We start from the raw sequence: 27,465 nt of genomic DNA on the forward strand, positions 1-27,465 counted from the left end.
ATGAAGCGCCATTCGATTTGTTTGTCGGCTAAAAATGCGGTTACTTTTTCCTTGTGATCGTCCGATTGTAATAGATCGTGAAGCTCTCGTAATTCGTTGCTTGCTCCTCTGAAGTTGGTGCCGTTATCAGAATGGATGGTGGAGCAATACCCTCGTCGAGCGATAAATCTGCGAAGAGCGGCGATGAAGGCTTCGCTAGTGAGATCGTCAACGAGCTCGATGTGTACCGCTTTAATTGCTAGGCATACGAAAATGGCTACGTATACCTTTATCTGACGACGGTTACGATCTCGTTTTTCCTTGATGTGGAACGGCCCGCAGTAATCGACGCCGACGTTTGTGAATGGGCGAGATTCCGTTACTCGCGCCTCCGGCAGATTACCCATCACGTATTCTACCGGCGGTGGTTGAGCGCGGCAGCAGCGGACGCAGCCTTTGATCGCCCGCCATACTTGACTTCGACCGTCGACGGGCCAGTATCTTTGTCTTACTGCGTATAACGTAGCCTGCGTTCCGGAATGCATGTGGATCTTGTGCTCGTGTTCTATGATGCGTGTTGTAACGGATGACTTGGGTAATACTATGGGATGTTTCTGGGCGAAGGTCATCGACGAATGACCGAGTCGACCCCCGACTCGCAATATTCCTTCCTTGTCTATGAACGGATTGAGTCGCGTGAGCTTACCCTTTATCGCCGCGTTCCGATCTTTTTGGAGTGTACGAATTTCCTCGGAGAAATGGATGTTTTGCAACAATTTTATCAGTTTATTGTGCGTTATGCGTAACTCGGTAACGGTTAGGGGTGCCGCTCGGTTCCTTTCCTGTCTCCAACGGAGGCAACGAGCTATGATTCGTATCAACTTGGGCCAGGATGAATACCTTTCCAACAAACTGTAATCGGCGGGGTTTGCGGACAGACAAATCGCCCCTTTCTGCTCCGGTACTTCAATTTGCGGTGTTAGAGCCCATGTCGGCCAATAGCCTTCCGACTGGTAGAGCCATGCAGGACCGTGCTGCCAGATGGTTGGGCGCAGGAACTCTTCGGGTGTTTGGCCGCGTGATATTAAGTCCGCGGGATTGTCGTCGGTAGGAACGTGGCGCCAATCGCGGATGCTGGTTTTTGTTTGAATTTCGGAGACTCTGTTAGCGACGAATGTTTTAAGGATGTGAGGTGATGTATTGAGCCAATGGAGGACGATAGTGGAATCGGTCCAATAGATAGTTCGAGTAATTTTTTGTGATAGGGCTTGTTGTACTGTTGACATCAGGGACGTAAGAAGGAGTGCTCCGCTCAGCTCGAGCCGAGGAATGGTCTGGCACTTGAGTGGGGCGACTTTCGATTTTGCGGTTAAAAGTTGGGTCCAAGCACGGCCGTTGATGGTAAGGGTTCGGAGATAAACACAGGCTCCGTAAGCCTTTTCGCTGGCATCGCAGAAACCATGCAGTTCAATTTCCATAGCGGACTCGATTATTGCTTTGCGTGGGAACCTGACGTTGTTTAATAAGGGTAATTGGGCATAGTACCTTTCCCACTCTGTATGTAACTCGATCGGAAGTGATTCATCCCAATCGATTTTCGACGACCATATTCGTTGAAGTAGCATCTTGGCCCGAACAATCACCGGTGCGAGCAGACCGAGCGGATCGTAAATTTTTGCAATCTCCGAGCTGATGATTCGTTTCGTGACTCGCGAGGGCGTGGGTTTGACTTCGACCGAGTAAAGAATAGAATCGTCGAATGAATTCCAAAACACCCCCAGCGTCTTCAAGGTTTGCGAGTCGCCCAAAAAATGTTGGTGATTTGTTTCTTCTAAGGAAAGTCCGTGTAACAAGTCATTATCGTTTGACGCCCATTTTCGTATGTTTAAGCCGGCCAGCTGAAGTAACTTGGTGAGTTCTGTTCTGAGCGTGAGGGCTTCGTCCTTCGTTTCAGCTCCGGTGAGAGCGTCGTCGACGTAGAAATCCCGCTGCAGTACCTGTGCTGCACGTGGAAATCGATGTCCTTCGTCCTCTGCCAGTTGCTTGAGGCACCGAATAGCTAGATACGGGGCTGCGGATAAACCGAACGTTACAGTGTTAAGCTCATATGTTTCTGTTTCTCCACTCGCGCTGCGCCACAATATCCTTTGATATTTCCGATCCTCTGGTCGTACGAGGAATTGCCGATACATCTTCTCGATGTCGCCAGTGAGTACGTATTGATGAGCGCGGAATCTAATTAATATACAAAATAGATCTTCCTGTAACTTGGGTCCTGTGTGAAGTGTATCGTTTAAGGAGGTTCCGGTAGTGCTTGGTGCCGATCCGTCGAAAACTACACGGAGTTTGGTGGTTTGACTCGATGCTTTGGTCACGCCATGATGGGGTAAATAGTATCCGTTATCGTCGGAGTGGTTGTCATTGACCTTCGTCATGTGTCCCAATGCCAGGTATTCCTGTATTACCGTTCGATATTCTGATTCGAAGCGTTTGTCGTGCTGGAATCGGCGATTGAGTGAGGCGAGTCGTTTACTCGCCAGCGTTTTAGAGGATCCGAGTGACTGAAGCTGATCGTTGAAAGGTAGAGCGACGATGTATCGTCCTTCGCTGGTGCGTCGGGTGTGGATTTGGAAGTGTTCTTCGCATCGTCGATCTGCCTCTGAGATATGTTTAATTGAGGGTCCTTCATCGATTTCCCAAAACCGCGCGAGATCTGCTTGTAAAGTCGTCGTGGATGTGTGAAATATGTTTGTCGCGGTTTGGGAAGTTGGGCTCCCCCCGATTACCCATCCGAATCGCGTCTTTTGCAGACGCAGTCCAGGCTCGTCTGGCTGCGTGAGGTTGACTTGTCCCACACACATCGACGCGAGTGTTGAACCTGAGCTTAGTAGTACATCTATCGGAGCTGGTAAATGAAATCGTGGATCGGCCAATTTGAGATTTTTTGGTATCTCAAGTGTCGAACGATCGATGGGTTCGCTGGGAATTGAGGTTGATATGGTTGGAATGATAAGGAACGTTAATGTCCGCGTGTATGTACCGTCAGTGGAAGTGATCGTGGCCGTGATGTGTCGCTTAGAAGTCGTTGTCAAGGTATCTAGAGCTCCGATCGGGACCGAACATTTGTTTTGCCTTATCTTTAGCGATTTTGCTAATTCCTCGGTAATGAAATTCATACTGGATCCGGTGTCGAGCAACGCTCGACAACGGATTGGTTGATGTTTATCATTCAAAATGTTAATCTGCGCTGTGAGGACTAGATCATTGAACCGTAATTCGGATGCTATTGGTCTGATATGTTCGGTCATCAACGGAGTCGTCGATCGTCGGCGTCATTGGTTGTGTGTTCGTTTGTCAATGGGCGGTGGACTTGGAGACGCGGCTGTTCGTGGTGTTTCCGATCTGTGGTCTGTTGTGTGCCTTTTGCAACGAGTGGGTGATACGTAGGGTGGCAAAGAAGGTGTTGTGGATCGGCTATTTGATGGGGAAGATTTCGGGCTGGACGTGCTGGAACGAGACCCTGAATGGCGTTTTGTCCTGTGCAGCATTGTATGATGTCGTTCTCCGCATACGCGACATGATCCTGCGAAACAATGCCGCGTTGTGTGCCCTTTCCCGAGGCAGTTGACGCATAGTGATGCTCTTTTGACCTCCCGAATACGTTCGCGAAGGGATTTGGTTTTGAAGGTGTCACATTTCCAAATGGGGTGTGGTCCTTGACAGGTGGGGCATGTTGGATTAACCTGTGTCGCCGTAAGTGCATGCCCTCGTGATGCGCGTTGACGGACCGGAGTAGTTTGTTCCGGTGATTCTCTTGTTTGTCTGACCGTGGTGATCGGTCTGGAGCTTCGTGCTAATCTCTCTAGGAAGTTTAGTAAGTGAATGTACGGAGGCACCTCGTTATTGGGCAGCGTCATTTCCCATTGCTTTTGGATACTCAGTGGTATTTTAGAGAGGATGAGGCTGGTGAGCACAGCACTGGTATCGGGGTAGGAGTCTCCTAATTTGTTCAATGCATATATGTGTTGTTTGAATGTGTGGACTAAGCGCCTTAATTCCGTTGGAGATTCCTTCGTTATCTTTGGATAATCAATTATTGCCATGCAGTGACTGAAAGCTGTGTATCGTGGACATTCGAAACTCTCCTTGAGAACGGCTATAGCCTGACTGTAATTTACATTGCTAAGGGGTAACGCGTTTAAACAATCGGCTGCTTCTCCTTGCAGGGCGGACTGCAGGTAATGGAATTTCTGTATGTCAGTGAGACTAGGATTTTTATCGATTGTGGAGGAAAAGGTGTCATAAAAAGTGTTCCATTTTTCTAAGCTTCCGTCAAAAGTAGGGAGCCGAAGATCTGGTAATTTAATGGATATCGGATTTAAACTTGCGGATGATGCACAGGTTGGAGGGTTTATGGATGTCGACGGCGAAGCTGTTTGCGCGTTCCTCAGAAGATTTTGTAGCCTTGTATCTACCGCGACGTACTGATCCCTTATTTCGAAGCCGCGCACTTGTTCCTCCTCGTCCAATACTTCTAATTCGAGTTGGATCGCTTCGAATTGACTCGCAACTTCGGTCAGTTGTTTCTCGTAATTCGTTAATAAGGAGTTTTGCTGACTCCCGGATTGCTCGTACTCATCCAGTCGGGTCGATAAGTATGTGAATCGGCCGCCACAATAGCCTCGTCTCCGACGCAGGGAGATGAGTTGGTCTTCGCTCGTCATCGTTGCCGAGGATAGGAGATGGTCGAAATAAGGAACGAGCTTACCTTACTGTCGTGCGGCGTGAGGTCGCGTGTATGTTTGGTGAGGAACGCCTTGTTCCTTCCCGACGGCCACTCGTTCGGTTGTATTGTTAAGTTGTGAAATTCGTTGCGTTGATGACTGTCCAGCTGCGGCGGAAGGCTGCGTGGTTGCGTTCCCTTGCCAATGGGATGTGCTTCTTCGAAGGTGACGCGCCTGACGTCACTGGTTTCGCTGTAGTGGTTGCTCCCGCTCCCGCTGCTGGTTTTGATAAAGTCACGTGGCACTGTGTGGTCACTGGTAAGTGCACTCTTCACTGGCACGTGATCCGGCTCGAAGGACCAAAATGTTACGACCGTTCGCGGAGAGACGTGATCGCGAGATAGCACGTCAACGAGAGTTGTAAATTCTCGCTACGATTATGTTAATCGACGCCGCGAAATAGTCGTTCCCCTGTTTCGTTTAGGACAACAGAGGTGGTTTAATGAATATAGCACTGTGTTAACACTAATAAATTAACGTTTATTTCAACAACTTATTAATTAGAAGGATATAAATGGAACAACAAAAGAAATGTAACTACGTAATGCGCGATATAAGATATGTATTGACAGTTTGGCTTCTCGAAACGTTCTGCCCGCCTTTCGATTTTTTCCGTTTTTTCTGGAAGGCGACCCCCACTACGTTCGGATCACGCCACATTCTTTTACGCCGGATAAAATAACGGCCACGAATCGAAGTTTCTGGAGGTCGCCCTGCTTAATAAACTATGCGCTTGCCACTACAATGTTTGTTTGTCGGGCAGCCGCGACGATCCGCCCGCGACATTGTAGTGCCGCGACCGACGGTTAAGAATATGATCTATGGCAAGCCGCATGGCGTAACAGATATTTTGTTTGAAATTCTGGAATTTGTCGGTAAATGAGGTCGTATCATCTTTATACCATAACATCGGGTAACTTTCTTCTCTAGACATTGTCGTAATGTTGGCCACTTGGTCTCATATCGCAGAAATTTCTATAATTTTTAATCTTAAATTTATTTACGTTGAAACTGTTACGAAACATACAGTCCCCCGGCTATCTAAAATTGCTATTTACATATAAATTGGTACAAGTTAAAAATTCCTTCTTCAAATAGACATATATGTGTAATATGCATTAACGATCGATGCAAGCCGATTTAGCGTAGAATAGACGGATCAATGTAACCGAAATAAAACGAACAGAATAGATAGCTAAACACAGGTATCCACTCAGATGCAAGTATCTGGAGATGCAGGGAAGATGTTATCGAAAATCCAAGTGTATGATGATGTCTATGTACCTTGTACCTTGACGTAATGGAGCTCTTGTTGCCTAACCTTAATTAGTTTTCGTCTAGTTTCGTTTCGTCTCGTTTTGTTTCATTAGTTTTAAAGCACGGTCGCTTCGATGAACCAATTTTTGACGCGATATCACTGTCGACATTCGAATTTTATAATTTATGTTACGCAATAAAAAAACTTTAAGGTATATTCTATCGATATACGATATAATCAGTGTTATAAAAACGTCCAGTTCACAATGTCATGGTCTCGTATTCCTCTGTAGATATCACATTCTGTTTACAATTATCTTTTAACCACGTTTATGGAGATTTTTTATTGTAATTTTCTCTTCTAGCAAATGTTCCTTTATCGAACGTCACAGTGGTTACAACGAATTGCAAACAGTTCGAGCCATAAACAGATTATGGATTGAAACCTTTTTATTTTTATTTCATAGACTGAGGAGAACATCGTATTTGAATAAATTCTACGTCCTTTGAAAGCCACGATCGTTTATCGACTATCGAATTTCATCGATAGGAAGAAGCTGATCGATTTTTCAGTTCGTTTCTCCATTCGATATTTCCTCTTTCGGAGTTCCATAAAATCTATAAAGGGCCATTTACTCGAAAATTAAATCGTTTCGTCAGAGAAGTTTCGTATAATTGAGAAAGTTTGTATCGTAAAATTTTCTACATTTATCCAGTTAGATGTTCGGATGTTGGTTGCGTGAAACGAAAAGTCCAGAGAGACTTAGATTTCACTACTGCAGAAAAAACAGGGAAAATGCAATTACCAGATCGTATTCCCTTCTCGCGCAACTAGCACGGGCCAATCGCCGGTGCTTGATTTCGAGCCGCAAGAGGATCGTGGAATGTGCTGACGGCGACGTAATTAGGCGTAGTCGTAATCGTTAAGAGGGACGATGTCATCTGTAAGGGTCGAAATTGGAATTCCAGCCGCGAGCTTCTTCTCTGCTCGATTCGTGATGGTATTTCAATAAACCTTCGTTCGACGCCTCGATCGATTGCACGCGATCGACCATCGCGAAATTACCAACGTGCACTGTGCGGGAAGCTTGTTTCCTGTGTCATCTTTCGACTATCATCGCGTAGATTTACGAGTTTGTTGTTTTGAAAATAAGATCGATTTTTTAAGCAGCAATTGCGAAAGAAATCTATCTATATCGCGTTAGAACAGAAAACGCTTCTATCTAAACTTGTTAATCGTTGGTAGTTGTTATATAGATTTGACTAAAATAAAACAAAGGTCGCGTAACAATTTCCAAGAACAAAAAGTAGACATCAAAGTTCTTTAAACTCTTCGTTCGTCCATAAGGTACAACTTAACGATCCTGGAACGATTATACGCAGCAGGAGAGCAAGATTGGCGAGAAGAACGGGGACAACGTGTTTTTGCATTTGCTTGATAAATAGACCGAACGTAATATCTAAGCGAGATTTAGTCCGCGAAGTAGGGCCGCTTCTTTCCAGCCACGTCGTCATAAAACTAAACTTCGCCGACGGTAATTAATTTTACAATCGATATGAATGTCTCTCGCTGGTTAATCGAAGACGGAGAATCGTCGACCGCGCAAGTTTTTGCCGCCATAGCAATTTCTTCGTCACGCGCGACATCCCTCCGGCGATTGCCGTTACACCGCCAAACGATCCACCGCGCTCTATACTTTTCCGCGATATGCTAATTCCGGTGAAACAGAAGAGCAAGCAATTAAAGTTTCGGCGAGAAACGCGATCCCGTTACTTGGCGTCTTCCCTCGACGAGAATCGATCATCGGGACGAATTAATTCGTTCGCGCGGCTTTGTTTCACGGATTCGCCGCGTGTTTCGTTCTTGCTGCTCTGTTATGCGGTATACATACCATTCATGAGCATCTCAATTTGAAATCCTTCGAATTATCGAATTTCCATTGCGTTTGCCGGGACGACGTCTCTCGCGTGAACCTCCTTTAATAGTTTTCCGTGAGACGACGTAGAATCCATCTTGCAAATTCACGCGTCATCGTTGCTATAGAAAATTCCCGTAGAAAGGAGAGGAAAGAGAGAGAGAGAGAGAGAGAGAGAGACGAAGAATGAAAAGAAAGATGGTGCAGGATCTCTCAAAAGTCTCGAACCTCCGCTCCTTCTTATATCGAACCTCTTCTCTCTATGCACCATAAAACATAGGTACGTGGTGGCTGCTCGTATGCATACAAGTAGCGACAAGGAGATCCACACAGTGCTCTTACCTGAAGCCGTTATCGGGCTATAAAACCAGCCACATCTGAACCGGCGTGGCAACTCTCTCGGATAGTCTGTTTGTGATCGAGCCTGCCTCCAGCAACGTTCGATATTGCCTGTACCCTGTCTTATGCAATAAACTTCTTAATGCCCTATATGGGAACTTGTTACCCTCAGTTTCCAGCCATAGCTAGGAAAATTGTCCTCTTTACGTTCGGGTGTTTTACGCGAAACTGTCGAACACCGTTCACATATTAACCCTTGAATCCATGAGAATGGAGAAGGTGAGAAATAAGACCACATTTGACGATATTAAATTAATATAAGAAGAATCGGAGTAACTGTACCGAATCGCCTTCTCTATTCGCTCTATTACGAAGTACACAAATTGGTAAGTAGTAATAAAAGTAATAGACACTGGAGATTCTAAGCTTCGCAACGATATCGATCTAGCAAATTTTAATTAACCTAAAACTAGGACGAGCCATAATGCGTTAATCGTCTAACAGACGTTAAGTGGCAAAAGATTTAATGGACATCGACCGAGATAAATGACTATCCGGGAATGAAAGTGGTATCTTCAAAAAACTTCAAAAATCTAAATTACTTCGATATTTTCAATTTCTTTATGACGAACTTGCTTGGAACAACGTGCTTGGAATATAAGTCCGCTAATAAAATGAAAACACTTTACATTAATTCGCTTGTCAACAACATATACGTACGAACGTTAAAGATATATTTGAAAAGGATAGTTATGCTCAACATTCGTTACCTTTGTGGAAATTCCGTTTGCACGGAATATTATCAGTCTTTTTCACTCCGTAAGTTCTCTATTTCCATCAGTTTACAGAATATATTCCCCACTTTTAATGCGTTTCTAGGAACTTCAAATTTTATAAACCTCAAATTTGGAAGAGCATAAAATTTGCTCAAAATAAGGGATGACGAGAAGAAAAGTTAATGAAAAACTCTCTAACCAACGAAAAGTGTCGCGTTCGTCGGTTCAACTTTTCTTCTATAGGCGACGATGAAATATAAATTTCATAGTTCGTTCGACGACCGAAATACGATTCTTTCGCAATAGCCACGTATTCGCGTATTAGATCCGATGCATCGTAGAACTATGGATATCGCAGGGAACTGGAAAATACAAAGTTTCCTCGCGGCCAGCCAGCTGCACGGTTGAAATGCCTCTAATCTTTGTGCTTTCGACGAGAATGGAATCGAATACGCAGATTTGGATATCATGGATAACCACTTCAAACGACATGCCATTCGATGACAGAATCAATGCAATTTGTTCCCATAAGTTTGTAGAACCGCTAGTATCGATGTGTGAGGATTTCAGGGAATTCGCACATTTTTTAATTCTATCGGAATTAAGGGATATTGTTCAGATACTTGCTAGATCTGTAAATGCAAAATCTTTTGTATCAAACGCAAAATGCCGAAATATTTTATATTTATTGAAATGAAATTTGAACTAAAAGTAACGGTTTAGTTTTGTACTCGTTGGAGCTGTCGATGACTTTTATATGTATATGGAATTAGTGAAATATCGATGAGAAGAGTACTAAACGAAACGTTGGAATTCTTTTTCATAACGACAATGGTGTGTAAAGTAGAATTTAACAATGCAAATTGATTCAAACAATCGCAAATAAAATCGCATGACCACGAATGAAAAGAAATAATTTATTTTACGAATCTTTCGCTTTTAATTTAATAAAACCATATTTCACGGAAAATTAACCTATAACAAATTAGTCATTTACTTCTCACGAACGTTCCACACGAACGTTTTTACGTGATTATGACACAGAGCTTCCTAAATTCTTGTTTCTGCCTTCATGACGACAGATCGATCGTATATAATAGCGTAGTTTAATGTCTTAATAACGTTTTATCGTAACACCCGTTTCTTTCAGGATAAGCGATACCTAAGTAGTGACATTTATATCGAAATGATAGATTCGTCGAAACGATTCATTTTGATTTTTATAATTTGTGTCCTTCGATCCTCTGTTAAGCTCTTTTCCACAAACGTTTATTCGGGCTAAAACCATTAGCTCCGCTGTGCGATTTATATCGCGCGCAATTTGCAGCAACGCGTTCGTATCAATGATAATACATAGCGTACTTAACACGATACCGAACACGCACATTTTTATACAGAGATTAAATATAATTCGTACACGCAAGAAATTTATTTCGTTCAATTTACGTAATTGAGAAAATTCAGCTCGACTGGAACGAATCGCTGTTAAAATTCCTGCCACATGGCGATTCGTTGATTTTAATTTCCGAGCCATAGAAAAACGTTTTTATTTACACTTGCATTTGACAAATTTCAACTGGCAAATTTTGTGACATTTTGCACGATCGGAACGCCTTCGTTCTCTCGATATTTGTAAGTGTTTCGCGCAGATTGCAAATGGCTGATTGAAACGCAAGTACTCGATCCCTTCTACTTCGTCCCTTGAAAAGGTATGAAAGTTGTAAAAACGGTCGAAGAAATTCCTCGATGCAACCTCGGTTAAGCAGAAAAGGGGAGAAATTGCGATCGGGATACCGTGCTCAAACGTACCTACATGCACGTTACTGTGCGTTACGAAGCTCGACCAGCGTGCAACATTACGTTTTAACGACGCGCATAAACCGCCAGTTACCACCAGTTAATAAAAGGTAGACACTTTCGAAACCTCTCGAAAGTGAACGCGCGCGTTACTCCTTTTTCGGCCGCGCGTTCCGAATCAGCGTAACACGCCTAAAACTTATTTGCTTCTACCGGAATCTCGCCTATCTCTGAAACAACGCGAGATAAGCTCCGGAGTTTAAGGAGTTTCCCACACTCTGTTTACGGAACCCTGGTGTAGTTACATACGGTGGTGATAAACGGAAATTGTCGCGGTGCTATTAAGCCGGTATATCCAAATAATACAATAGATAAATGCCGAGCAGAGGCAGAAACAAGTTGCGTTGAAAACAGGATTTAGTTTGATAATTATTTAAATATTTCCAACATTAAGACAAAATAACGATTTTCTACGTTTGAAGCCACTAACAAAAGCCACGTTTCGCCACATAAATCATAATTTCCGATAAACACTAAGCCTCGATTTCTCAAAGAGTTTCACTCCTCGATTCGTCATTTCGTGCATAAAATAAATAAAACGTTAAAGTGGCGCGCGTGAAAATAGAGTTTTTTTGAAGCATCGATCGCGATGTGACCGCTGGTAATATCGGCCACGGATGCGCGCATACTTGGACATAAATGGCGTACTCAGAGAGTAGAGGCAGTGCTTTTTGCGTCTGCTACGTTTATGGTCGATTCCTTCCTTTCCCTCGGCAACGATATCTTTCCTCCTTCCAACATTTTCGCTAACACTTTCTATCCTGCGTCACGATCAGTATCCACGCTCGAGTGCTTTTCGATCGAGTTTCATCACGATATCCAGAAAACGGCATCCGTAGCCGCGATTATGTTGCTCGTGAAGGCAGGTTCAATTTCGCGGTGTTGCTTCGCGTGACCATGACAGGTTGTAGGAACATTCGTAAGAAAGACGAAACATGTTCTGGTCCGAGGCAAATACCTGGACTTGTATGTTGCGGTGCGGTAACGTCCGACTGACCGAACGCAGACTATACTACTGTGCGCAGCAAGATAACGCAAGGTCAAGAGTTACTCTTGTTCGCTCTGTGCAACTACTACCTTGATACTCTCAACAGTTTTTTAGAGACACACGCTGATTACATTGTCATGGTTTTCATCATACGATAGCGATTAACGTTCTGCGTGTAAAGCGTAATGTATAGTGATTCACGATTGTATCATAAAACACTTCTATGTTGTGTTTTAGTTATTATTGGCTTCCGTTTCGCAACTTTAATACCGGTATTTTCCAACGGTACTCGGTGAATAGTTACGGGATGGACATCCTTATAAAAATCTTCGTTAATTGTTGCGACCTCCGAAGAAGAGACAGTGGGATCATTTTTCGCAATATTAATGATTTTACTCTTTCGTCGCTCGTTCAACATTTCTGGGTGACCCGATCGCCGAGCATTTACTACAGTTTCTGTGTTAGAAAATCGTTCGATTACGCTTCTAATGGCGACGCGACTTCTTTCCATTAAATCCCCAACAATGGAACACGAATATCTTTCTTTAAGCAAATATACTATTATTTTTCGTTCTACAACAGTCGTTTCTTGGATCCTACGACTCGTTTTATACTCGTTGATACTTTCTTTTAGAAATAAGAGACCGAATAAGAAACAAATTAATGTCGTTATATGTAAACGAATAATCGAATATTGAGTTCTCTGTTCGATTTATTTGCAGCTATGCTCTAATTAAAATCAAGCTGTGCCGATACTTTTGTTCGTCACCGTATATTGCATGTACCGCATAAAACGTCTTGAAATTTCATTTACACTGTAACTGTCATGATTAAATTGGCCCAATTTGAAGCCAATAATTTTTGTATTATGCGTGTACATTTTTAGATCTATCTCAAACTTTACTGATAATAATCGTAATCATAATCTGGTTTTATTAGAGTGTCAATGAAATTTCAAATTATTATTATTAAAAACGTATATTTAAACGTATTATAACACATATTATACGTTTATAAAATGTTATAAAATCTTGTGAATCGGTGTATTCATTTCAACGTGTTGTTAACGAAGATTTGTGTTTAAGATAAGATCAGAAATACGTTTTGCAGTCTATTACGTAAAAAATATTGAAACAAAGTTTCACCGATTTAATATATGTATGTTGTACGAACCATCAACTGCTCGTCACGTTGATTTGGCTCGAGAATCTCTGAAGTTCAGGAGCGACCAAGTTTAAAATATTTAATCCAGACGGATACTTCTTTCTGCTTACGGCTAGCACAATAGGAAAAGTTTCTTCTTCTTCTCGAGATGTTTTCAAGAGAGGAGCTGAAAAAGAGGGATGAAAGCTTAAGAAAGGCGATGCATACTCCTTGTGAATATTCTTTTGAATTTTACATAACCTTTAGAAAGTTACTAGTTGAGTCCTTAATCTAAGAACTGAATTTCTATTTGAAACTTTCAAATTCAAAGTCTAATTTGTCCGTGGTAAGTAGCAAAATAACGTTTTATGAATTTATAATACACTAATTTGTTTTGCAAACGATTCTAGGAGTGCCTAAGCTTGATATTGTAAATTGAACAAATATTTACTTCTACAAGGAAAACTTTCATCAAAGATACTTCCAGAGACATAAAAGGCTATACTACTGAAAAGTTCCATGGATAAATATTTGGCTATAACCATTATGGCCACTGCAGAAATAGTACTAACGTAAAATGCTCCGAGAAACTCCTTGTACTTTAGTATTGCCCTTTCTCCTTCGTTCGACGTTTCAGAACGAAATATGAAAAGATTTTTCAGACATTTCACTTGACAACGTAACAAACTCGTAATTATACGTTGTGCATAAAAATCAATATTAGTCGCTATAAAATTTCACGACAGCAATGATAATATTTTACAAAAAGATAGGTAACTGATTAAAATTAAAATTTCATTACATTTCGATGCCGATAGATTTTAATCTTACAGCATTGTTCAGCCGAATTCCGCACAAAAGACGCGGACTGATGAAAATTTTCGAGTCAACGATTCTCTCGTCAAATCTCTCTCAACTTCTTCTATGTTCCTCGTTTTTATTTTATCGCCACGTTATTTATGCTTTCGATAAAAAGAAACGATGATCAAAATATCAAGAAAAACATTCGGTGACTTTTATTCTAACGATATCCCGGCTCTCGATACGTTAAAGTGCAAGTTCCTTTGCATTTACGTAGCATGTGCTCTTCCATCTTTTATTAACCAGTTCGGGTAATACGCATGATTTTACGTTACCGAAATCAACGTGCTTTTTAAACGAAGAAAGGATTCAACGGGGAGGCATAAAATTTAAAAGGGAATTAAACGAAGCGACGTGAAATCGGCGTTTCTCATTTCACCGCAAATTGCATCTTAACTTCCTCTTAAATGCTAACTGGAAACGATGGAACTGGACTTAGAGCGTTAGTACTACTATTACCCGTCGCGATGAATCAGCCGAATAAATGTGTTTAATGGAAGTACTATTTTACAGCATATAAAAAGTATTTGGTAAAATGAAACCGAGCAATTACCTTTTAACCCTTTAGGTAAGTATAAAACAATCATTGCCACTTCTTCGTATAGGCTACAAAATTGTTTTCAAAAATTTATCTAGGAAAGCTTTGTCTAGGAACAATAAATTTATCTGGGAACGCTAAATGCGTTATTCCTACACACTTATTTCAATCTCATGTAATACAGTAATAATATAATAATAATATAATTTTTTATTTCAGAGGAAATGAGTTATTAATAATAAAGTTGTATTAAATTTTTCGCATGTGCTTGCAAACATCCTCGCATTGACAAATAATAAATTTGTATTAATTTTTTGCAAACAACAAGCTTCTGTTAAATTGATTCGTAGAAATAATAAATTTCTATTAAATTGATTTATACAAATAATACATTTCTATTAAATTGATTTATACAAATAATAAATTCCTATTAAATTAATTCGTACGAATAACAAATTTGTATTAAATTGTGCGCGTATGCTTGCGAATATTCTCACGTTCGTAACTCGTCGACACACATCACGCGATGAAACACGAAGATCGGCAAAGCTTGACACGACAAACGAAAACATTTCATACGCGAGCCGGTCCAATTGAAATCAGAAAGCAAGAGAAGCGAGGCGAATACCGTCAAAAAGAGAGTGAACAGTTTGCTCTCGCAATGTAAGACAGCGGGCTGTCGAGTGTGTCAGAGGCTGTTGAAGGGTGACAGATGGCTGTAAAAGAGACAGAGCGGAGTCGGTGAAAATTAGTACCAGCATTAATAAAGCTGAAAGCTCCTTTAGAATAATCCTCCGCGATAGGGGGGAACTTCGAGTTCGTGTAAGCTATTACTCTCTTTTGTGCACGACCGTGTTTCGTACTTTACTTCTTCCGCCTCGCTGAGAACAAACTTATTGTGCCCAACTGAATGAAAAATGAAGAAATCTGTGTTGTACTGATCGATAGAGATCGGTACGTTGGTATTTAAGTGAGATTACCGAGAGACACAGAGAGAGAAAGTCTTTAGAAGGTGATTTAACGGAAACGTAAGAATGGAATAATTTATGTTGATGGATATTTAGAAATTATTAATTGTTGTAGAATCTCTCTAGAATATACTATATATACTGTACAATAGAGTTCAACTTTGTCATAGTTTTTGTCTCCTTCTCGTTAACAGATTCAGAACAGATATTAAACTATCGGACAGTAACGTTTTCAAGCCTTATCGTTTAAACAGAAAAGAACTCGAACGCTAAATATTCCAGTTAAAAACACCAGATTTACACTATCAATACGGCAAGTTTCAAATTTTTCCCATATTTCTGCGAATCTTTCACTTGCGAGGAATCTTTAAATCTCTCAAGCTACTTGGCCTGCAAGAGTTCAAACACCGAGAAAGATAAGTCCCTCTCGAAGTTCTTTCGTTGCGTTCCCCCACTTAGTTGGCCCTTTAAACCCCTGCAACGCTTACATTCATTCCTTCTAGCCTATCCTTCGAGGCAACCTTCTGTTCGGTTTTCCCTTCTTTTCCTCCAGCTTTTCACAGCTTTGCGCCCTTGTATCAAGGTGAAAATTCTTAATCTTGAAATACATCACGAAACAGCAACTACAGCGAAGGTGCGCATTCGCATGTTTACGCGTTGGAAAATCGAGCAGCAGGAACATCTCTCTAGCTTTGTTTCGTTTCGCGGGACGGGAAATGGGCGAAAAAGAAATAAAAGTGTCGCTCGTAGCACAAGAAAGAATTCGTAGGAGGATTTCGTTCTTGGCTCGTCACACGATTGGCTCGAAGGAAGAATAGGAGACGCGTCGAACGGGGAGAATAAAATCACTTTAGAACGAGTCATTTGTGTCTTTGGATTTATGTGCTTCCTTTGAATGCTGCGGCCGACTCGCGAGACCTTTGTAACTCCAAGCGGGAAGAAGTGTTCGACTCAGCCGGCTCTACTTTCTCTTTCCACTGTTCTCTATTTTCTTTCCCAAGTTGCCTCACACTAGAATTTTTCTCTTCGCCTTTTCTCGTTCCCGTGGAAAAACTAATCGTGAAATGGGATTATCTGTTCTATGATTATACGAGAATTTTGATTGATTTTTATAAATAAAGATACTGCATCGAATGCAAGATTTATAGGATATGTCCTATAGAATTTGGAAATTTCTCAAAAAATGTGTAGAGTGCAAAGAGTTGAAATATTAATACATCAAACTATATATCATCTACTTTCTTTTCATTTTAAAAAGATCGCTACTCATTCAAAGCGTCTGCAAGTTTTACATTTGCAATCAAGACAATTCGTTTCGCGAGTCGTCTCATCTCTTGACACTTTGCTTAATCTCGACTTCTATCCTATCATTATTCTGTTTTATCTAGGATTATCGCCTTCCATCTTCCTCTACCTGTACTTCGTCAAGCTTTATTCTTTGTTATCGCGTACTATTCTTTTACTTCTATTCATACTACTCACACTATCCAGTTTAAATTTCTAATTTTTTGCACTTCATCGTGGTCAATTCATCGTGCACAAAACTTCATCATGATCTGCTACGTAGCTCAGCTTTTCACATTCTATACTTCCTATGACTAATATTAAGTTCAGGCATAAACTCGAACACAATATCGAGGATGCTCGATGGTCTCGCCTTAACGCCAGTTTCACCGAGACCGCTCAACTAGAATAATCCACGTAATTGAAGATTCAACGAAGGAAGTCAGAGGTTAGGAATGGATCGTGTTGTTCGGTAAGTTTATCGCATCCCTGTGGGTTCGATACGCAGACCAATATCCTATTTACATGCTTAAATTAGTTGCGCCGACGAACGGGGTTAACTATCAAATTGAAACAGGTGCGCGTACCGCGCGAGTTTATCCGAATCAAATTCCGATCGTGACAACAAGTGTAATTGGTCCATTTGCAGGGAAAATCTGATAAATACGGCGTTGCCCCGCACCAGTTGGATGACACTAATGCCACAATTGCTACAAAATCCTTAGGAACTCGGCACATTTTCCTAATTGACCGCTAACGTGCACGCTATATAGTGTTCAATCTTGAAGTTGAAAAGGAAAATATCGTACATACATAAATACGTACACAAATAGAAAAAATGTACTCCTTTTTCACCTATAATTTTCATCCAGCAAAATATTTCTACCTTCATCTGTCTTCTTCTTCCGACTTCTTTTTCTAATACGATCCTTACAATTGTATTATCTTTATGATACATGATAATAGCGTATTAGGTATATATTGTGCAATGTAATTTTAAAAATTGTCGAAAGATCGTATGTATAAATTTAGATTAAGAACGTAAATAAAGTAAAGATATTTCTATAGTAATTTTTTAAATATGTGGTAATATCTTAGAATACTAAAAGTTGGTCGAAATAATTGGTATATACATATATATGGTATATACAATAATTGGTAATAAACATGTTCGTGAATGATATATTCTGAAGTAGAAGCTTGTCATAAAATGTATAAATATTTATCACGACTTGGCTCGGCTCTCCACCACGGCTTGAACGAGCAGGGGTTCAACGCGATACAAAAACGGGGGCTATAAACAAAGACGCTATGAAACGTCAAGGAAAGGTCGTTACATTCTCAGTCACTGCCGCGGTATCGCGCGCTCAACATTAGTTTTACGATACGGCTCGTGTCTTACGTATTATCGCGACGTTTCTCATGTTATAAGATGTCTCTCGTTGCTTAATTACGTGTTGTATTAAATGTCGCGAAATTCGTGAATCTTGAAAAAGAAATATCATTTCTCGTTGTTCTACTAGTGCATTCTCATCTTCTATGCCATGGAGATTCATCATGATGGTAACATGATAAAATATAATTATTAATATGCTTACGTACATAAGTATCTATGCACAATGTACTTTGTTTATCGGTGTTTTAAATATCATTGTTAAATGATTAAGTGATTAATAATTTTCTATTTGAAAGTTCCTTATTTGAATGAAAATATTTTTACTTTTGTTAGTTATGTCACTCTTTTAGCAAACCAACGATATACGATATAAATCACACTCTTCTATTTTTCATGTCAATAATTGCGCGTTTAATGATACAATCGAATTATTTGAACATTATTATAGATAATTAAAGAACAATCGAAATTATAAGCGAATCGAAGTTGCTAAAACTCCTCTAACGATAGAGAAAACAGATTGCGAGTTGGTGAAATTGCACTTCGACTTCGAAATACTGAATTTTTGCAATTCGCAAAATTCATAGTTACGTAACTGCTGTAAAGTGATATGTTTTAAATGTAATATACGGTATATACGATGTAGCTTGTAGCAAAGCTGTACTATACAACGAAGAGAACAATTTTTAGAGAGCTTAAATGGGCGGGCGAGGCTTTCACGAATGTAATAACCGTAGAAGAAAATTAAAATAGATAGATACAACGGATACAAAAGTCTTGACTCAAACAAGTTATTTTACTAAACTGACTGCTAAAAAACTGCGAAAATGTAATAAATAATTTATCAGAATTCAAAGCGCGTATTGTATCGATCGTTTATATTTCGATAAATAAATAAATCAGTTTCTATATGGTAAATAACAGGCTACTTCGACCATGTGATTTCTGTAATCAATAACAATCAACTTTGCTTCGAAACATACTCTGCCTGTGAATACTGAATACAGAAGAACCGTATTTCGCTCTCGTCCGTTGTATGGCCTGTAAAATATACAATATCGATATAGAACATCGATAACTCCATTGCCAATTACCTGCCTTAATTTTAAAAATCGTCAATTTATTCTTTTCGTAACAAGCAAGTAGGAACTAATTAACTGGCAGACAATGTAAAAAGGGAAACCTGTCATTTTCCACGAACATTGAAGTAAACCGATACGTAGCTTCGATAGCGATGCAACATTATCGGCGAAAAGGATCGGCCGAAGACAGGAAACAGAAAATAGGTCGATTGGCGTAGCGGTTCGATGGAATCCCTGCGGATCGAGGCGACCAGCCAATATTGTATTTACATGGCCGAATTAGTTGAGCCGGAATGAAATTTTGTTCCTGTTTCCGAATCTCTCGCGATACGCGCAACTTCCATACAAGTAACGATACGGCTGTTTAATTCCGTAAATAAAATCTTTGCGGAAAGTTCGACGAAACCGAGTTAAAAGTACCACCGCCGCGTCGCTCCGTGTGTTATAGATGGTTTTAATCTAAGATCAGGTCCTTTTTTAAGTATTACACTTTCGATAGAACACTGCACTCCCAATGCGCCATTTTGATTTTGCAAAATTTTTTAAATTTAATTTCTCTTATTATGCAAGTTACGTACCCATTTTTTACATAGTTCAAGTCAATCACATGCATTTTGAAAAGTAAGCGAAATATGCTAGAGTATCTGTACTTCTTTAGTAATTATTAAACTATGGATATCCACGCAAACTGATACTTTTATGGAAACGATTAGAAAAAGGAATCTAAGCGGAGATTCTATCCATCAAATATTATCACGAATATATATACGATATTATCACTTAATTTTTTCGTACTTTACCGATAATTAACATAAAAATCCGCAACCTAGTCGTCGTATCTTTATGTATCACGTATTATTATGAATTATATTTCAACGATTAATTACTTACTTAATTATGCTGATCGTTCCAGCACGTCCACTTATCACCATACACAACGTTACGAATATGTTTGCAATCGTTTTCGTTATTAAACCGATATTCTAGAGTTCGATAAAGATCGATTGTTTCTTTCGATCGATTCTACCAATCGAACTTCGACATTCTGTCGCATCATGATCGTGTTAAGTTGGCAATCCAAGCTTGAGACACATGTACATATATTAGGTTGGCTACACTTGTTAGTTAGCCGGTAACCTTATTAGAATGATATGATAAATGACGCGTCTCAAGCATGTTTCATAGCAGTATTATAGTTTTGGAAAGTAAGATTTTTATTTGCTAGGTAAAGGAAATTGAAACTCGCAGATTAAATAAAATCGTGTTGTTTTCTTTGTAACTGTTCGATTCTTTATGTTGGTTTAAAAGCGACTGAACGTGGTGATTTCACAACGGATTCAACGAAATGAGCCGCGTCGGTAGAATAATCGTAGTGATATGTGCGCGATTATTACGTTTGCTTTCGTTGGAATGTCGGAAATTCTATTACGCAGGATATTGTGATTTAGTTGCCGGTAGCTTGTGATAAACAAAGTGCTGATTGCGCTACAGAATATCTTCGGTATGTAACTCAAAGATATTTAACGCGGAATAGAAAATAATAAAATAGTATTCTAATTCCCATAATTCAAATTTTCTAATTTTTTTATCAAGTGGAAATTTAATACGTATTATCGTATAGCTTCACTTAATAATATCCAAGTTATTTTCGAACAGTTCTGCCACGTCATAAACAACTCCTATAGTATTTAAGATCATCAAGTTATTATCCTGTATTAAAGCCATCAGGCTGTAACATATTGGATAAGCATTGATCATTAGAGATAATGAGTTTGCATAATTATTAACGAGTTTAATGGTGAATGAATGCGTGGTCGATGGTCTGCAAATGTTCGTCTATCCATAAAGATCAATATTTGTTAAAACACGGCAAACATAATAAACAATGTTTGTTCATCGCTTTGTATGTTAAACCGATCGTTATTAACGAACAAAACAGGCACTATAGACACGGTTAACACAATATCGATGTAGGAAGAATATGATTTATCGAAGTAATCGAAGCATCGGAACTGTTGGAAAATTATGGAGTTTAAATATGATTTAAAGAATCGTCGTTTCGATAGAAATCTATAGCACGGTTACTCGTTAAATCATGAACTTGACAGAAATGGCGGACGTGTATCGGCAATTGTTGCGATAAGGCTTTCCCTTCGCCCGCGCACTGCTTCAAAACGAATTAAAAATACCCCACTAGATATACGATAATTGTGGCGATGTTTAATATTGGCATATTTCCGCATCAAACGACCGGGTTCCCGCGTGCTTGATTCTCGTCCAGCCACTGTCATGATCGATCGATAATTTGCCGCGTTTGTCAGCGTTTTCGATGCGCGGTGCACGAGCTGGATGAAGCTGACCCCGTCGCCCCCCACTTGCGAATTTTTACAAAAACCAAACTGCGTTCGGTCGTCCACGATTTGACCACATTTGTCCGATCAAAATTTTCGTTTCCTCACCATTCGAAAAAAAGTTACCACCAAATGAAAATTTAAAAAGCTCTGGTACCTTCCTTCTTTGAAGAGTGGATAAACGAAAATTTTGATCGGACAAATGTGGTGAAATCGTGGACAACCGAATGCAAGTTGGTTTTAATAAAAGTTCGCATTTGAGGGTACCAACTTCGCGCAGCTCGGTCAATATCACAGGCACGTTCAAATAATTTAATTACACGCAAGACGCGTGGAAAATGCTGACAAAGGGAACTCTAGGAATCCCGGAAATATCATCCTACTCTTCGATTTACTTTGAAATTCCATTGAAATTCTTCTCTCCATAGAATTAGATAATTCTATCACAAGAATCATAACGAAACAACGTATCAAGATTGATAGAACTTTGTAACAGCTTTCGTACATTTCTGCAGAAAAATAGATCTCAATTAATTGTAAGAACAAAACAAGATAACATTTTATTAATTTAGAGAAGTAGAGTTTTTAAAAGCATAGAAACACTTTGATACGCGTGGATTTAATGCAATCGTTTCGCTGGCACTAATTTTTAGGTGGAAATGGGAAAATCAATTCCATTAGCGGTCAAGGCAACGAAACGACGAAGCCTAGAACGTAATACTACTTGCGATTGTAACTTAAGCCTGCAATCATGGGGATCTTCCTTGCATTTTCCGTGGGCTTAGTAGCCATGGTGGTATCTCTGAATGAGATGATCGATCGGAACCAGCGTGATATATAATAATAGCGTGATCGACCATTGAGATAACAAGATCCATACTTTTAAATTCACCCTGGAAAACTTAAATCCATAGAGTTTGAATAACGCGAAGCTTTGTAAGAATTTTGTGGAAACGAATGTAACGAATTTGATCAAGTGGATTTTTCATTGGACTAGATTTCAGAAATATATTTCAAAATTCAGTTTGACGTATATTCGATATTTAAACGATCTCAGCTCGTCCGTGATCTAAGCTTTAAACGAACTCAACTTTAACGTGAAAGATTACTCAGGCTCTATGCTATTTCGTGCCGGTGAATCGATATAAATATGAGTATGGGGACTTTGGCGAAGAGCGATCGTGTCAAAACGCAGGAAACGCGAAGAATTTCTCGGGGAACGTGAGACAAATATTCGAGATCTGCCATTTTTAACTATCGACGTGGGTCGATTTTAAATAGCACGGGTAAAGAAGGAGATCAATGAGAAGGCTGTTTTGAGGAATGGTCGACCATAATTTAGAGCGTTGACGAAGATATCAAGAGGAAATAGGATGAGAGGTTAATTGCTTTTTCCCAAGCGGTTCGCTCGTTGAGAAAGATAAAAATTCGCTACTTATCTTTTATACCGGTGTTCTTTTCCCGGAGCAGGAAATAATTTTGTGGTTGGTAAGCTTGAGGAATGATATCGCTGTAGGTTACTAATAACCGGGATTGGGTAAATGTTTATTTTGTGCTGTTGCAGCAAACTCGATGTAGTTCAAACATTGAATTTATTTCTGTATGCCAAGATAAATTCAGTAGACAAATCTTTTGTTTAATCTGAGAAATCTCGAACGATAGTACAGTGTAGTTTAAATATTCGAAACCTAAATTTTTTCCTCTCCTGTAATATACGACTCTGGATGTGAAAGAAAAATATTTTGCTCGCTCCTAAGACGATCAAATTTTGTTGTCCTTTATACCTTTTGTACCCTTTTAGTTTTGTCTTAATTCCGTGGTAATAACTTACTCTCGGCAATCGATATTATTGCCACGGAAGCCAGAGAGCTGACGAAATTTTATTTTGCTCTATGAGATTATCGTGAGAGCCATGGTTAACAATCTATATCCTGTGTTAGATATTCACGAAAGTCTCAGCTACTACTGACCTCGACTGGCCAATTGCATTTAGCTTGAGCGCTCTATCACAGAGAGATGGCAGAACTTGTTCTTAATGAAGACATTAAGACACGCGGTTTGATACTAGCTTCATACATAGAATTCTTTCTAGTTGAATAAGATTCAGCCGTAGTCGTGAATCGAGTTCTCTATATTGTAACAAATATTGCGAAAAGGATCATGGAAGCATAATATATTTATCGGGCATTTATCACAGGTTACGATATAATTTATCTCGAAAATAACAATATCGGGGAAAAAGAAATACAAATATTATTTCTGCATTTTTTTGTGCAAACGAAGAACATTCATTGAATTACACTTTGGTTTAAAAATTAGTCGTATAAATTTTGATTATCGTGTTTATTCGGTCCTGATTGCTTTTATTTATGGCATATATTTTTTTTATTAGTTTTTTTTCAATTTATCCAAGTTTCATTAAGTTCGACATAAATTACGATCTTATTACGACAGATATAACTAAAAAATGGATGAGTAGCGAATAGAGGCAGTTACGCGTAAAGAGACCTTCCTTCCTCAAGTTATAATCGTTTTCCTTTACTGCAGGGAGCTATAGTTAATCGAATGAATGTAAGTGAACGAGAAAAGAGAATGATAAATGAAGCCGTAGTTGTACCTAAACGAGCATCCGTTTATATCCTAACATGAATCGCAACGTGCACGGGTGGCTAAATATAAAAATTATACTTTAACGGATCCAATCACTCTATCTCAATAATTAATTCAGCAATATTACCACGAAGAATTATTAATCTGTTTTCTTTCGGCGCAATACTTTACGATATATTTATCGAAACATTTTATGTTTCAATACCCTGAACTATCAAGAATTTGAAACATAACTGCAATTTCTAGAATTCTCTATTGTTGAAACAGATTGTGTTGAAATTCACAGTTGGAAGGAAAAATAAGTGATAGATCAGCCAGTGGAAATGGATATCAATGAAATTCTTCAAATACGGTTTATTTCAACAAAAATGTAGATGTTAATTTCAATTATTTAATAAATAAACTACGCACTATACGGATATATAATGCCGATTTATTTTTCTCCGCGACTTTAGATACTTTTGCTATTTGCAACTTGCAATTGATTTTCTCGTTTCGCAAAGTTCAGATAAAAGCAAACAAAGCTTTTCGTGACTTTCTGTTTCCTTCCATCTAAGCTCCGAACTGCGAGCATCCTTGACGTGAAACGCCGCAACAACAATCTCTGCACTGTGCATGGATTCGAAGAAACGCGACAGAAATTCTGGCAGGCACATTTACGAAAGTACAAGCGAACGAAACCGCGTGTTTGGAGTTGCTCTGATGTCTCGTACACGTACATAGCGATTCGTGGTTTTTCCCTCTCTTCTCGTATTCTCGCTCACCGGAATCGCAGAAACCATTGCGTTATTTATGCGCGTTCGTTTAAAACCGCTGTTTTCGGTAGCTAAGGCTGTTTATCATTTAAATGGGAAATACGAGATATGGAAATAACGAGGAAGAAGTGCGTAATTGTGGAAAAATGAGGATTAGGGAGAGCGTAATCGTAAAGAGCAGTTCAACGGAGCGACAAAATTTTGGGACGAAAGTTTAGTCTTTTCTTATTCAGTTTTTATGAAATATAAAAGTTTTTAAAATAATTTCAGAGTTGTAATTAAAAATGCAAACGTTAAAGCAGATTTAAAACGATGTTCTACAGAGGAACAAATTTTTATAAGATAATTGTACATTTTATTACCGGTGTCCGGAAACATGGAACGACGCTAAATTGAATTTCTTTGTATTTCGACTGTTTTTCGGAACAAACCCTTTATAATAAAAGGGTAGTGTTAATTTCAAGAACGTAGTTTTAATCTACAGAGCAAAGCAAGATCGTTGAAGCAATTAAAAAATTAGGAAACAGAATAGAATGATTATCCGTTTCAACGTTCTACTTCTACGAAAATCTACTTCTATCATCTGTGATAATTGAAATTTCAAGATTCACACGATAACGATCAGGTGCTTTAAAAATTTACAAGTCATTCGCGATCCAACACAATCCAACCGTCGAACAATAATTTCATTTCTTTACGCTAGTCTCCTGAATACACTTGGGTTTATCTCCTAAAGAGCAACCCGGCAAACTAAAACGCGAACAACTACGAATTGGAGGAAATACTTTTCCTCCGGTTCTTTAGATGGTATTGCTCGAGAGACGTTTCCCAGCAATGGTCGTAAGCGTGCAAAATCTAGCGTGGATCGAAGTTGCGTGCACGGACAATGAGAAACGACTACTCGCCGTACGGTAGAAAATTCGTTGAGCAAAGTGGCGAGCCCGTTTCGATCTCTTTCCTCTGGCCTCGTCTCGCAATCCGGCGAGAGGCAGCTCTTCGAACGAGGGCAAAGTAAAGCTCGAAAGTGTATTTGCTAAACGACTTTGAAAGAATCGAACGATTCCTTCTCGTCTTCTCATCGCCGTCTTCTTTTATCTCTGGTTTCCCTGTGTCTCGGTTTTTAACCGGTCGCGCGGTATTTTCTATCACGTCGATTTTCGAAGATTCGCCCTCCGATAATTTACATCATCCCCCGTCGCGCTTTGTAGTACTTTGCGATTTTATACGCGTCTTTATGCATGCGATGCAAATGTTTCTATATGTTCTTGCTTTCTAGAAAATAAATATCGAATCTATATGCACAAAGAGTTAAAATGCATGGGGTGCAAATAGAAGGTACAAAATTATTGCACGGTGGTTGCAAAAATACAGATAATTTTTTGTATCGCATTTATTACATTTACATTCGTTTGATTAAATTGAAAATCGTTCGATTAAGGTGAAAACAACGAATTTTATTCAATAAATTTGCGGCTACTAGAATGCTACGAGAACGCTATTGGTACTTGTTAATCCGTTCGAAGTTCATTGCTCGGTATCGTTTCATTTATTTTTCTTGATAACAAAATCCACTTGAACGGTTCGCGTATAGTAGGTTGTTATTTTTGATCAGTTAGAAAATACGTATAAAATATGTGAGAATTCTCGTACCCGTATGCATGGCAAATACGATGTATTATTCGAACTATAATTCAAAGAAAGAATAACTCGATCGTGCATATATGTATGTATCCCGTCGAAAGCTTCATCGTTTCCGTGGTCCGTCGATATACGACTGCTAGCTTTAAATACAATATCTTTTACGATTTAACGTTGCGAGAAAAAATGTCGTGGAATTATTGATTTTATGCCGGTAAGCGGCGTATCTCGATTACTTAGATCCCATTGAAACCGATATCGTCCTTTCTCTTCGTTGCCATAAAACTCGCCTTGAAGATAGTCTAAAACCGGAATATCTAAGATAAATGGATCGGATCCGGCGCCTATGCACTCTGCTCGCAGAACCTTCTGACGTATTTGGTACGCGTGTGCATATGTACAGGTTCATCCCGCATATTCAAGCAACGCTCTTCCACCGAAACAGATACACGGTTCTCGCGTCCTCCGGAAAGAACGGGACAAATGCATCCTGTTCTCCCTGGTCCCTTTTCCCGGCTGTTCCTCGAGATAATGACGATCTATGGCGGGCTGCATAGTTTTTCAGGTCAGCGTTATCTGGTGCGTTCCGGTGTGCAAGAACGCTAGCTAGCACGCATACCGCGTGAACGAGCTGCGAAACTACCGAAACTGTTTGTCTGGAAGTGACGAGAGGTCCAGCATACCGGATCCCCGGAATTGTTGTTGCTCCAGATGAAAGCAGAGCACGTGGAACCATCCGCGTACCTGTCTCGTAAATTCGCACCTCTCTTCCCGTTCTCCGCCATCTTCATCCTTTACCCTTCTTTCGCCAGCCACGAATTTATACTCTTAACGCTCTACACGCTACCGTGGCTAGACATTTCTAAAAAACTTGTTAACAAATGACAGAGAAAGCCTAGAAACGTTTAGTTTCGTTGCTTAAATAACATAAACGTAAATAGCA

The 27,465-nt window shown here is 39.7% G+C and overlaps 3 protein-coding genes across 8 annotated transcripts in view; 1 reads left to right on the forward strand and 2 right to left on the reverse strand.

The window, feature by feature from the left end:
• Positions 1-44: 44 nt before the first annotated feature.
• On the reverse strand, positions 45-3,287 carry LOC117213980 (the record flags this gene model as incomplete). Its single annotated transcript, XM_033459733.1, has 4 exons — positions 2,766-3,287; positions 2,513-2,692; positions 2,228-2,435; positions 45-2,050 (listed from the first exon to the last, which is right to left on the reverse strand). Coding segments are annotated over exons 1-4 (2,916 nt in total), but the record flags the coding sequence as incomplete, so codon positions are not given.
• A 24-nt stretch (positions 3,288-3,311) lies between these two features.
• On the reverse strand, positions 3,312-27,307 carry LOC117214078. The gene is made up of 2 exons (XM_033459931.1): positions 27,206-27,307; positions 3,312-4,211 (listed from the first exon to the last, which is right to left on the reverse strand). Exons 1-2 carry the CDS (start codon positions 27,305-27,307, stop codon positions 3,312-3,314), a joined length of 1,002 nt encoding a protein of 333 aa, XP_033315822.1.
• LOC117213910 (protein sax-3-like) overlaps positions 18,048-27,465 on the forward strand; it is a 125,067-nt gene continuing 115,649 nt past the window's right edge. For 2 of the 6 annotated variants that reach the window (XR_004488746.1, XM_033459604.1), the window contains exon 1: positions 20,564-20,669. The gene's annotated coding sequence lies outside the window, so the exon portion shown is untranslated. Of the gene's footprint in view, positions 18,254-20,563; positions 20,670-27,465 lie in introns of those variants that run through there. The other 4 variants (XM_033459605.1, XM_033459607.1, XM_033459608.1 and 1 more) reach the window with 4 other exon arrangements.

The sequence above is a fragment of the Bombus bifarius genome, unplaced genomic scaffold (assembly GCF_011952205.1).
Source record: "Bombus bifarius isolate JDL3187 unplaced genomic scaffold, Bbif_JDL3187 scf7180000009145, whole genome shotgun sequence".
Taxonomy (NCBI): domain Eukaryota; kingdom Metazoa; phylum Arthropoda; class Insecta; order Hymenoptera; family Apidae; genus Bombus; species Bombus bifarius.

What these genes read in the sequence shown, in the direction of transcription:
- LOC117214078 (XM_033459931.1), bottom strand. Translation starts at nt 27,307, where the DNA reads ATGGCGGAGAACGGGAAGAGAGGTGCGAATTTACGAGACAGGTACGCG. An exon ending in ACAACAATTCCGGGGATCCG is followed by an intron (nt 4,212 to 27,205) that starts GTATGCTGGACC and finishes CATTACCTGCAG; the next exon opens with TCCGCCCTGCAAGGAGAAGC.